At 26.2% G+C, this 13,818-nt stretch overlaps 1 protein-coding gene across 1 annotated transcript in view; it reads right to left on the bottom strand.

Moving 5' to 3' along the window:
* Nucleotides 1-2,632: 2,632 nt before the first annotated feature.
* LOC117179084 (F-box/WD repeat-containing protein 5) overlaps nucleotides 2,633-13,818 on the bottom strand; it is a 53,814-nt gene continuing 42,628 nt past the window's right edge. The window contains exon 9 of the mRNA XM_033370730.1: nucleotides 2,633-3,018. Within this exon, the coding sequence (XP_033226621.1) occupies nucleotides 2,754-3,018 (265 nt within the window). The 3' untranslated portion in view covers nucleotides 2,633-2,753. The remainder of the gene's footprint in view (nucleotides 3,019-13,818) is intronic.

The following is a 13,818-nucleotide window of genomic DNA, read 5'->3' as shown; positions in this document are numbered from 1 at the left end:
CTATCTGGTTAAAAATTTATATATTAAGTTCGTCTTTTTTGGTAGAAAATTAATATTCCATGTTGAATATTCGTCTTTTTGCTTATAAAATTTCAAAGTTTGTTTGCACTTTTTTTTCTCTCTGAATTGAAGAAATCTTTCTTGGTTGAAAATCCAACTATTTGGTTGAAAATTTAACTATTTTGCTACAAATTCATTTTGTTTTAAGTTGAAGATTTATCATTTTAAGTGAAAATTCTTCTCTGTCTGGAAATTTAATAATTTTGTTAAAAATTATTTTTTTGAACTGAAAATTGAATTACTTCACTCAAAATGAAATAATTTGGTTAAAAATTCTTTGTCGTTTGTTTAAACTTAATTTGTTTTACTGAAAATTGAACTATTCCAGTTAAAAATTTAAGTATTTTTTTTTTTAAATTCGTTCTTTTTAATTGGAAATTTACTTCTTGAACTGAAAATTTAACTAGTTTAGTTAAATATTGCATCATTTTAGTTCCAAATTCATCTCTATTGTTGAAAATTTATTTTTATAACTAAAAATTTACGTTATTGATTTTTTTGTTACAAATTAATTTTTATTTGAAAATTCGTCTTTTTTGTTGCCAGATTAATCTTCTTGTTTAAAAGTACATCTTTTTGGGTTTTTTTTTATAGAAAGATAATTTTTTCAACCGAAAATTTAACTAATACAGTTGAATATTCCATCATTTTATTCAAAAATTCATGCATTTAGTTAAATATATTTTTTTAAACTGAATAAGTACTTATGCAATTTTTGATAAAGAATTTATCTTTTTTAAATTGAAATAATTTTTTAACACAAATTAATTGAAAATATTTTTATTTATTAATTTACTTATATTTTTTAGTTGAAAATTCTTTTTTTTTTGTATAAAATAAACCTTCTTGTAGAAAAATCAAATTGTAGTAAAAAATTCATCTTTTTAGTTGAAAATTTAAGTAATAAGTTTAAAGTTAAATTCTTTTGCTTAAAATTCATTTCTTTCTCGAAGATTCATCATTTTAATAGTTAAAATTCATCTCCTTAGTTAAAAAATCGTTTTTTCGGTTGAAAAATATATTTTTTTTTTTACTCGGAATTGAACTATTGCAATTTAAAAAGGACCGATTATGTTGAAAATTAATATTTTTAAATGAAACTACAACTATTCCAATTAAAGATTCATCGTTTTAGATGAAAATTAATCTCTTGCGATGAAAATTATACTATTCCAGTTGAAGTCTCGACACTTTTTTTGGATTGGAAATTTAACTACATTTTGTTGAAAATTATTTATGTTAAAAATTCGTTTTTTTCTTGTTGAAAATGAATATTTCAAATTAAAAATTCACCTTTTTGGTTAAAAATTATACTGTTTTAGCTGAAGATCGATCTGTGTAGCTGGAAATTCATTATTTTTATTTGGTTCGAAATTTAACTATTTCATTGAAAATTAATATTTTTAACTGAAAATTTAACAATTTCATTTTTGGTTGAAACTTCATTTCTTGTTGAAAATGCAATATTATTGCTTGAAATTTCGGAATTTTAAGCGTTTTAAATTAAATTTCACTCACCTGAAAAATATCTTTCCTTCAAAATATGATTTTGATAAATATGCACTGAATTACAAGTATATAAAGATAATATAAAAATTTGATTTCATTTTTATAGAAATTCATGGACTTAAGGAACAACTTCAAGAAATGATTAATTCTAAATGTAGCATATTATTTAAATCCGTAGAAAATTAATCCATTTCCAATTAACACATTCTTTAATCACGCAACTTTCACGAATGAAAAAAGTTATATTTACAAAGGCTGAAAAAAAACCATTATTTATAATAAACCTGGAAAAATTCTGTAATTTTCAGGGATTTTTTTTCTTCCAGAATTTGAATAGACACCCTATTTTAATATGTAAGTTTTTCATTAAATCTGAACTATGTTTTTAAATTTAAGTTGACTTTAAAGGGGGAGGGTCGGTATGGCCGGTTTTTGGCCTAATTAAAAAAATTTTTAAAAATACGTTATAGGTTTTTGGAGTCGCTAATTACGAATCCTCTATCGCTTCAGGTTCAAGGTCATTTGTAGGTCAAATCGAGAAAAAACGGTAAAAAAAAATTTAAAAAAAAATATTTTATAGGTTTTTGGGGTCGCTGATTACGAACCTGGTGTCCGCTGACCTTTATTGCGTCAGATTCAAGGTCATGGGAAGGTCAAATCGAGAGAAAACGCTGAAAAAAAAATATGTTATAGGTTTTCGGGGTTTTCTCGATTTGACCTTCAAATGACCTTGAACCTGAAGCGATAGAGTTCAACGGATGCCAGATTCGTAATTAGCGACTCCAAAAACCTATAACGTATTTTTTTGGATTTTTTTACCGTTTTCTCTCGATTTGACCTTCCAATGACCTTGAAACTGACGCGATAAAAGTCGAAGGACGCCAGATTTGTATTCGGCGACCCCGTTTAGCGTGCAATCGACTCGGGATACTTATAAGATACTGCCATGATTTTTTCAGATTTTTTGGTCCAAAAATAAATTAGGCCAAAAACCGGCCTTACCGACCCTACCCCTTTGATCGCCATTTTTCGTTTGCGATAAAAACGAGAACAATTTAGACACTTTTTAAGGTCGATGAATGTATTACTCTTGATTTTTTTATTTTGCGATTTTTGAAGGACGCCAGAGTAATTTTGAGACACTGTGGTGAAGGTTTTTAAATTGGAAATTGGATAGTCTTTAGTCAGTCAACGTTGCAATTGCTGTGATAGGTACGTCTCTTTCGAACTTCTAGACCTTTACCGAGGTTTTCCTCATTTAGTCCGAGAGACTTTACCATTGCACGACTTCTCCACACTTTTACTGTGTAGTCGTCGCTCGTTGTCACTAACATTTCAGGATCACGAGGGTTAAATGCCACGGAATTCACTACGTCGGAGTGGGGAAATTTGGCCAGACAGACCCCGTAGTGTCTGTCCCAGAGGTATCCGTGTTTGTCTTCCGCACCACTGAAAAAAAAAACGAATTATTCAACTTTAAAGATCAAAATTTCGAACGATTCATATAATAAATTTGAAAACTAATTTGCAAATTTAACATTTCAATCGTGAGGTTCACCACTTGATTTAAACGATTTTACAAAGACTTGAAAGATTTCACAAAGATTTTAAAGATTTCAAAAGAAATAAAAATATTGTAGAAAGAATTCTAAGAATGAGGGTAAATTTATTTTTTGACCGCGAATTTTAAGAATTTTCAGAAGAAAAATCTGCCCAAGTTCGATTTCAACAGTTTTTAAAATAATTAAAGTGTATTCTTGCAGATTTAAACTATACAAAATTTAAAGCGTTTGCAGTTGAAATTTTTGTTATGAAAAACAATTTTAGTTTTAAAAAATTTTAGTTTTAAAATGGGTCTGTACTTAAGTATAAAAAAGTGAACTGAATTTGACAAAACTATTCTAAATCCGTTCAAAATTGGAGAATTTCCAGATTGTAACTGTTTCAATTCAAAAGTTTTAGTAAGAATTGAAATTAATATAATTTATTCCAATAATATTACTTTTAAATAAAAATGTTAATGATTCATCAATAAAATATTTTTAATTTAAAGTTTTAGGTCTTCCTTTATATTATTTTTTATTTTAAATTTAATAAGTAAATTTGTTAATATAGTATTTCTATCAATTTTTTGTATCCATTAAAGAAATGAAACGTACAGTTGAAACTTCATAAACTATTTTGAACTTAAAAATAAAGGATGGCCGTTTTAATCGACGAAATAAATTTCCGGTCATTTCCCGGTTTTTCCCACTTCGCAAACACTTTTCACGGTCAATGAAATTTAAAAAATGGAACTCTAAAGCTAAAAATTTTTCCACTTGTAATAAAAACTGAGCTGCAAATGAAATCACTCAAAGTGGAACTGTTAATTTTGAACTTTTAAAATTGAAATTTAAGTTTTTAATTTAAAAATGTTGTATTTAAATGGTCAATAATTTACGGGTATAAAATTGAAGGTACTAACTTTTTCCAATATAAAAAAATATAAATCCACGTTATCATTTTCAATGCTCTAAATTTAAAAAAAAATCTACGTACTTTAAAATTTTCAAAATTATATCATTTTAAGGAATTTTAAGTTAGAAACATTAAATATTGAAAAAATGCAAAATTTTTTATTGAACTCTTCTTAAATTAGAAATTCAATTCTTTACTTTTTAAATAGTTTAAACATCCTTGGAAAGCTTCAAAATTTTATTTCAAAATCTTGAGAAATCTAGAAGTTGTTTTAAATTTAAAATTATTTTGGAATTTTTTCAGAACTTCTAAATATCTGTCAAAATTAATGGAATTTTTTCTACAATTTTCAGAAAATTCTGCAAATTTTAGAAAATTTCTTTACAATTTGGATGTATAAATAACAATTGAACATTCATTATTTGTAGGCGAAATTTGAGTAATTTTAAGAGATATGCAGACGTTTTGAAAAGATTGAAACCTAATTTAGAACTTAAAATGATGGCCTAATATAAAACTAAATGTAGATTTTCGCAGATTTTAAACAAAAAAATTTGATTCTTTTCAAGAATTGTGAAAGCCTTAAAAAATGAAAATATTTTCTTAAGATTCATAGGAAAATTAAATTTAATTTTGAAAAATTATTTTAAGAGAATATTCAAAAAGTTTTTCAAACACTTTAAACAAAATTTTCAAAAAAGATTCCAGAAGATTTTAAGAAAACTTTATAAACTTTGCATGATAATTTTTAATATTCTTAAACTCCTAAATATTCAGTTAAAAATTCTTTACTTTTAAATATTTGGTTTTAATTTACTTGTCTTAAATAAAAATTCAAATATTGCTCAATATTGAATAATTAATCTTTTGTTTAATTCAAAATTTCAAATTGAATGGTTCAAAAATGAAATATTTTAGACTGAAACAATATTTTAAATTTAATAAAAAATTTGAAACCGTTTAAGCTTGAAATTGAACCGTTGAAATTGAAACCGTTTAAGTTTTAACATTAAAACCTGAAAATTCTTAAATTTTGAACTGATTTTAAATCGTTTTTGTTCACTTTTTATTACTTAAAGTACAGATAAATTTTAAAAATATGTATTTATTTATTAAATAAAAATGGTTTTTATTCAAAATTTTCAACATAACAATTATACTAATTATTTAAAAACTGTTGAAATCGAACGTGGACAGATTTTTCTTCTAAAAATTTGTAAAATTCCCGGTGAAACAAAAAAAAAAATTCACTCTCATTTCCTGGTTTCCCGGTTCAGCAGCCACCCTGAAATAACTCTATAATAATATAGTCGTAATTAAAGGCTCTATTAAATTAAAAATATTGTTTAGGTCAAAAATGTTTCAATTTTTAACCCATTTAATTTGAAATTGTCTAATTTAGAAATAGAATAAGTACTTAATATTTAGCAATATTTTACTGGAATATAGCAGGATTGGAGAGAAAGGATAGGAAGTTTATGAGAAATTTGACACAATGGGATGTAGTCATAATGATGGAGACTTGGCTAGATGAAAAGGGATGGGAAAGAGTAAGGGGAAGGTTACCAAGAAGTTACAAATGGCAAGTGCAAAATGCAAAGAGGAAGAATAAAAAGGGCAGAACAATGGGAGGAATGGTGATGGGAGTAAGGAATGGATGTATAACAGGGAAAGATAAGAAAGACAGGAAAAAAAAAGAAGGATTAATAGTAGAAGAGGTAATGATGGGAGGAGAGAAGTGGAAGGTAGTGGGGGTTTATGTAAACGGCGATATGCAGGAGAAAGTAGAGGAGATGAAGGAAATGATTGAAGAAAATAGAGAAGAGAGGAGGAAGGGAATGGGGAGAAGAGAGAAGAAGAAAATCCAAAGATAGGGTACTAAATGGGGAGGGAAAAAAGTTGTTGAAGAGCTTGGAGTAGTTGGGATGGTATATCTCAAACGGAAATACAGAAGGAGATGAGAAAGAATATACACGCTCAGGTTGTGAAAGCGGAACGGTAATTGATTATGTGATAATGGATGATGAGGTAAGAGAGAAGGTTAAAAAACTAGAGGTAGGTGATTATATTGATTCGGAACACTTTCCCTCAATAGTAAACGGGGATTGGTCAAGGGAAGGAAAAAAAGAGTTTAGAGAAAAAGACAGAAATATCAAAATGGAAGAGGGAAATGCAGAAGAGGAGATGGGAAAAATGATAGGAGAAATAAAAAAAGGATTAGAGAGCACAAACAAAAAAGAAGTTAGTAAAGGGGGGAATAGAAATGGGTGGAGTGAGGACTGTAAAGAGAAAAAAAAGGAGGTCAGAAAGGAATTAAGAAAGTGGAGAAAAGAAAAAACTAATGGGGAAGAATATAGGAAAAAAAAAGAAAGAGTATACTGAGTTGTGTTATCAAAAGAAAGAGGAAGAGAATAAAAGGTCTGAGGAAGAGGCGGAGAAGGCTCGGACGGAAGAAGAGGTATGAAAGGTAGTAAATAGAGAAAGAAAAGAAAAAGAGTAAACCAAGATATTGAAATGGTAGAATGGAAGAAATATTTTTTTGATTTGCTAGGAGGAGTAGAGAGAAAAGTTTTAAAGGGAGGAAAATATGGTAGAGAAAGAGATGAGAAAGAGGACATAACAAGGGAAGAAATAGTTAAGGCTTTAGGAATAATGAAGGATGGAAAGGCATCTGATGTAGATGAGATTCCAAATGAAGTATGGAAATATGGAGGGGAGCAACTAGAGGAATGGGCATGGATAATCTGTAATGGAGTGTGGAGAGGAGAGGGGGGAGACGCTGATGCCAACACTGTATAAAGTGTATGTAATTGTTTTGTCGGAGAGATTGAAGATAGAAGTTGAAAAAGAAAAGATCGAATCACCGAATCAGACAGGGTTTAGAAACTCGGGGACTTGAAGGCAGCGTTTGACTCATTAGACCGAGGCGAAATAGAAAAAGTTATGGTAAAAAAGGGGATAAGGAAGGGATTAATAAGGAGAGTATCGGAAATTTTTAGAAAGACAAAAAACAGGCTAAAGGTAGGAGGGCAAGTAGGAGATAGTTTCAAGATATGAGATAGGATGGCGAGCTTAATTGCAGGATTAGAGAAATACGTAGATGGGAAAAAGCTGAATGTAAATGTAGAAAAGACAAAGATAATGAGGTTTAGAAAAGGAGGGGGAAGGAAGAAAGAATGGACAGGGAGGTGGAAGGGAATAAAGATAGAAGTAAAAGTGTAAAAATATTTGGGATATATCTTGCAAACGAATGGAGATCATACAGCTCATATAAGAGAAAGGATAAAAAAGCAGCAGGGGTAATGAAACAGATATGGGGAATAGGAAAAAGGTTTAAAAAATTGGCAAAGGGATAAGTTAAGTATTAGAGCGGGAAAGAGGGCATGAAAATTTGAGACGAAGCTGAAGGAGGGAAAGGGAGGGGAGTTGATGAGAAAGTGTTCGGTGGAGGTAGAAGAGAGAAGTAGGAGGGCGATCAAATTAACGAAATGGGAAGAAGAAAGGAGGGAGTTCTTTAATGATAGAGAAATAGAAGATGGGACTGGAGTGAATTATGAAGAATTGGAAAAAAGGAGAGGGAAAGACAATTAATAGAAAGATGGGGGATGATTGAGGAATAAAAATACAATAAATGGTATAAGATGATAAAAAAGGTAGGAGTGTCAAAGTTTTTAGAAGAGGGATGGGGAGAGAGAAGGTGGACCAGAATAGCAAGATTTATATTGGGAAACGAGGTAAGGGAGGGGATATATTGGGAAAAAGAAGAGAACAGAAAGTGTAGAATATATGAATGGGGGGAGGAAACATGGGAACATCTATGGGAAGGATGTAGGAGAGGGATGGAAGATAAAGGAAACTGGCAAGAGAATGTGGTTAAAATTTTAGGGGCGGATGGATTAGGAGAAGAATGGATGAAGGAGTTGGAGGGTGCTAGGGGAGCGAATGAGAGAGAATGAAAGAATCTATGAGAAAAAAGGCAAATGGAGGTATAAAAAAAGTTACAATATAATATAGTCATAATTTAAGGCTTTTATTAAATTTGAAATACTGTTTTCGTCTCGAAATTTAAAATTGAAATTATGTAAAAAAGAAAAAAAATTGCTTGATATTTATAAATATTTGACCGATCATTTAAAATCAGTAATTATAAATCAAATCTTCAAAACTAAACTTTGAACGTTACACATTTTAAATTGTTCTATTTGAAATATGTTTAACTTGCATAAAAAATTGTTAAATTTTGTGGCATAAGTAACAATTAAACACTTATTATTTGTAGAAAAAATTTGATTAATTTTAAGAGACATTTAGAAGTTTTGAAAAGATTCAAAATTAATCAAAAACTTGAAATGATAAAATTAATCGAATTTTTCCTAAAATTTTTTGAAAATCCTGCAAATTAAAAAAAAATCTTCAAGGTTCTTTTCTGATAATTTTGAAACTATCTTAAAATCTTTTTAAATTCTCTGTTACAATTATTTTTTAAAATGAAAAATCCAAAAATCATTTTATAATTCATTCTAAATTTTGCAGTTTATCAGCATTCCATTTAAAAGTGTTCAATTGAAAAGTGTTAGTACCTTACATTTTATACGTGTCAATTATTGAGCATTTGAAGTTACCATTTTTGAATTAAAAACTTTTTAAACTTCAATTTTAAAAGTTAAAAATTTAAGAGTTTTACTTTGAATGTTTTAATTTGTTGTTTATTTTTTATTACTCTAAATGGAAAAATGTTTAGAATAGAGTTAGATTTTTTTATTTTATTGACGATGAAAAATGTTCGCGAATCGGGAAAAAACGGGAAATGAGCGGTAATTTTTCTCATCAATTAAAACGTCCACCCAGAAAATATTTCTCAAGAAATTCAAATATTTCAAAAAAATTCACAAGGATTCAAAAGATTTTAGAAGAATTTCAAAAGGGTTTTCAGATTTCGGGAGACTTGAAAGATTTCCAAATATTTAAAAAAGAAATCAAGTAGTTCAAAAGATATAAAAAACTGCCCAAAGATTTTAAAGATTTCAAAAGAATTCAAAATATTTCACAAAGAATTCTGCACAAAAGTTTCAAAGGATTGCTCGAAAACTTCAAAGGTTTCTAAAGATTTTAACGATTTAAAAAAACTGTTTATAAAGATTTAGAATATTTCAAAGGTTTCAAGAAATTTGAAAGATTTTGCACAAATTTTAAAGAATTCAAAAAATTTCCAAGGATTTTAGATTTGGAAAATTTCACAAAGATTTCAGAAGATTTCAGAAGATTTCAAAGTAGTTCAAAAGATTTTGGAGGTTTCAGAAGATTTGAAATATTTCAAGAGATTTTAACAATTTCAAAACAATTCATAAAGATTTTTAAGATTTCACAGATTTCAGTAAATTTAAAAGGAATGTAAATATTTCGAAATATTTGATCAAGATTTCAAGATATTTAACAAATAAATCAAATTCTTCAAAAGATTTAAAAAAACTGCTGAAATATTTTTCAAGTGTCAAAAGAATTCGAAACATTTCACAAAGAATTAAAAGATTTTCGAGATTTCAAAGGTTTCAAAAGATTTGAAATAATTCAAACAAAATCTTAAAAGATTAGAAAAATTTCAGAAAGACTATTTTTTTTAAATTTACAAAAATTTAAAAGATTTTAGAGACTGATGGTTTCGCAAGATTTAACGATTTAAAACAGGATTCACAAAGATTTTTGAGATTTCAAAATATTTCACAATGATTTCGTAAGATATCAAAATATTTCATAAATATATTAAAAATTCCCAAAGCCTTCATTAAATTTCACAAATAATTCAAAACATTTCATAAAAATTTCAAAGGTTTCAAAAGATTTAAAAGATATTTAAAGAGATTTTAACGATTTTAACAGATTTAAGAACAATTCATAAGGATTTTTAAGAGTTCAGAAAGATTTCAGAAGATTCGAAAGGTTTTAAGAGATTTTAACGATTTCAAAAAGATTTTAAAGAATTCAAAATACATCACAAATTGTTCCAAGATTGCACAACAATTTCACAGGTTTTTGAAGATTTAAAAAATTTCAAAATATTTTACAAAGAATTCAAAGTTTTAAAAACAATTCACACAGATTTTAAGGACTTCAAAATATTTGACAACGATTAAAAAATACTTCTGTAAAAACTAAGAGGTATCAGAAGATTTCAAAAGATTTGAAAGATTTCTCAATAATTTCAAAACTTTAAATAAGATTTCACAAAAATTTTCAAAGATTTCAAAAGATAAAAAAAAAATCACAACGATTTTAAAGATTGGAAAAGAATTTGAAATATTTTACGAAGAATTCATACATATAAAAATATTTCAGAATGAATTCGGAAGATATCAAAATATTTCACAAGATTCTTAAAGAATTCGAGAAAATTTTTAAAAGAAATTAAACATTTCACAAGAATTTAAAAGATTTCAAACATATTTTAAAGTTTTAAAAATATTTCACAAAATGTTTAAAGAATTAGGAAAATATATTAAAGAAATTAAACGTATCACAAATATTTCAAAGGTTCCAAAAGATTTAAAAGATTTCAAAAGGTTTTTAAATATATCACAAAGAGTTGAAAGATTGCAAAATATTTAAGAGATTTCAAAATATTTGAAAGGCTTCAAGTGATATTACTCATTTCAAAATATTTCAAAATATTTCACAAAGAATTAAAGCATTTTACAAAGATTTCAAAGGTTTCCAAAGATTTTCAAATTTTCAGAAGGTATCAAAATATTTCACAAAGCTTTTAAAGATTTCAAAGATAATAAAAAACAATCTCAAAGCTTTTAAAAGAGTTAGAAATACTTCACAAAAAATGAAAATATTTTGGAGATTTAAAAAAATTTCACAGATTTCGTAAGATATCAAAATATTTCACAAAGATTTTGAAGATTTTTAGAATCATTTCCGAAGATTTCGCAAAGAATTCAAATATTGTACAAAGATTTCAAAGACTACAGAGGATTTTAAAGGATTTCAAAATATTTAAAAAAAAATGCAAATAAATCAGAAACGTTTTTAAAGATTTCAAAAGATTTTAATGGTTTCACAAATATTTGAAAGATTTCAAAATATTTGATCTATTTCTAAATAATTCACAAAGATCTTGGGGAATTTCAAAAAATTTCACAAAGATTTTGAAGGGTTTAAGATTATTTCCTAGAGAATTTAAAGATTTCAGAATGATTTCGTAAGATACCAAAATATTTTATAAGGGTATTAAATGTTTAAAAAAATATCACTCAATTTCACAACGATTTTAAGTATTTTTAAAGAATTCGAAATATTTCAGGGTGACGTTTTAATCGAAGAATAAAATTCTCGTTTTTTCCCGGCTCGCAAACATTTTTCACCGCCAAAGAAATTGAAAAAAATTAAACTATATTCTAAACATTTTTCCATATAAAGTAATAAACAATAAACAACAAATTAAAGCATTCAAAGTGAAATCCTTGAATTCCAAACTTACACGTATAAACTGGAAGGAACTAACACTTTTAAATTGAACAGTTTTAAGTGAAATGCAAAAAACCTGCAAAATTTAGAACTTTTATAAATTCTCGAGTTCAAAGATTCAGGTTAAGTTCAAAAAATATAAAGCCACGTCAACATTTTCAATAGCCTAAATTAAAGAATCAAGCAATAAACTTTAAAAATTTTCAAAATTATATTATTTTAAGTAATTTTAAGCTAGACACATTAAAAATTTAAAAATAACTTTTTTACTTAACAGTTCATTAAATTAGAAGTTAAATTATTTTTATCTTTATAAGTCTAGGCTACCTTCAAAAGCTTAAAAATTTTATTTCAAAATCTTGAGAAATCTAGAAGTAGTTTTTAATTTTTCCAAATTTAAAATAATTTTTGAATTTGCTGTCAGAACTTTTAAATCTATTTCAAAATTAATTGAATTTTTTCAATAACTTTTAGAAAATCCTGCAATTTAAAAAAAAAAACTAAAATAAATTTGAAATACTTACAGTCGAATTTAAAATAAAATTTAGATTTTGATAGATTTCAAACAAAAAATTTGGAATTTTTTTAAAGAATTGTGGATGTCTACAAAAGAATAAAAATTTCCTTAAGATTCTTAGGAAAATTGAGACTGATTTTTCACTTTGAAAAATTATTGTGACAGAAAGTTTAAGAAGATTTTAAGAGATTTAAAAAATGATCGAAGAAGAACATGGAAGATCTAAAGGATTTTATTTAATTTGCTGGATTTTCAAAAATAGTAGGAAAATTTCGATTAATTTTAAAATATATTTAAAAGTTCTGAAAAAAATGTTAACAAACTTCGTGTAAATTACTTAAAATAATTTCAAGTTTTTAATTAATTTCAAATCTTTTCAAAACTTCTAAATATTTCTTAAAATTACTCAAATTTTTTCTACAAATAATGAGCGTTCAATTGTTATTTATGCGTCAAAATTTAACAATACAACTCAAAAATTAAACAATTTTTTAATAGAACAATTAAAATTGTAACGCTAAAAGATTAAATGTTCTTCGCAATTCTGCAGATTCAAAGCTTTCTATGTAAAACAATTCAGTTTCAAATTGTTTTTTTTTTTTTAATATTTGCTTTCAATTCACTCGTTTTAAATGAACAGTCAAATATTTTTAAATAATAAATACTCATTCTTTTTCTACATTAGGAAATTTCAAATTAAATGGGATAAAAATTAAATTATTTATTCGCACAATATTTTTAATTTAATAAAAGCCTTTAATTATGACTATATTATTATGGATTTATTTTCAAGTTGAAAATAGTAAACGCAGGTTTAAATTTTTTAATAGCCGAAAAAATTAATAGAAATAATATATTAATAAATTTATTGATTAAATTTAATATAAAAAAAATAATATAAAAGAATACCTGGAACTCTGAACTAAAAATATATTATTGATAAATCATGAAAATTTTTATTTAAAAATAAAATTATCAGAAGAAATGATTCATTAATTTCAATTCTTATCATGATTTTCGGATTGAAACAGTTACTATCTGGAAATTCTCAAATTTTGAATGGATCTAGAATTGTTTGGTAAAATCAATTATTGTTCAGATTTCTAAACTTAGAGTACAGATCCATTATAAAAATAACGTATTTATATTTTCATTTGATAAAATAAAACTTTTTTTTCAAAAATTTTCAAATTCAAATGCTTTTAATTTCGATTTTAAAAACTTCTAATTTTTTCTTTTTTCTTAACCTTCAAAATTGCATTTTAAAATTCTTTGAATTAAAATATATGTTTAAAAATTAAAAATCTAAAATGGAAAATTTTTCAAGTGAAAGATTTTCAAAATAGGCATTCTAAACTAAATTCTAAACTAAATTCCCGGTCAAAAAATAAATTCTCTGTCATTTCCCGGTTTTCCCCGGACCCATCGATTTTCCAGATTTCCTGGTCCAGCAGCCACCCTGTATTTCACAAAAAATTCAAAAATTTCCCATAGACTTCAAAAGGTTTTAAATGTCAAAAAGATTTCACAGATTTCAAGGGTTTTAAAAGATTTTATTGAGTAAAAAATATTTCACAAAGATTTTTATAATCATTTCCGAAGATTTCGCAAAGAATTAAAATATTGTGCAAAGATTTCAAAGACTATAGAAGATTCTAAAAGATTTCAAAATATTCGACAAAAAATGCAAATAAATCAGAAAAATTTTTAAAGATTTCAAAAGATTCTAACGGTTTCACAAAGATTTGAAAGATTTCAAAAGATTTGATCTATTTCAAAATAATTCACAAAGATTTTGGGAAATT

Source organism: Belonocnema kinseyi, chromosome 8, assembly GCF_010883055.1.
Source record: "Belonocnema kinseyi isolate 2016_QV_RU_SX_M_011 chromosome 8, B_treatae_v1, whole genome shotgun sequence".
Taxonomy (NCBI): Eukaryota; Metazoa; Arthropoda; class Insecta; order Hymenoptera; family Cynipidae; genus Belonocnema; species Belonocnema kinseyi.
This window is presented reverse-complemented; position numbering and strand designations above follow the sequence as displayed.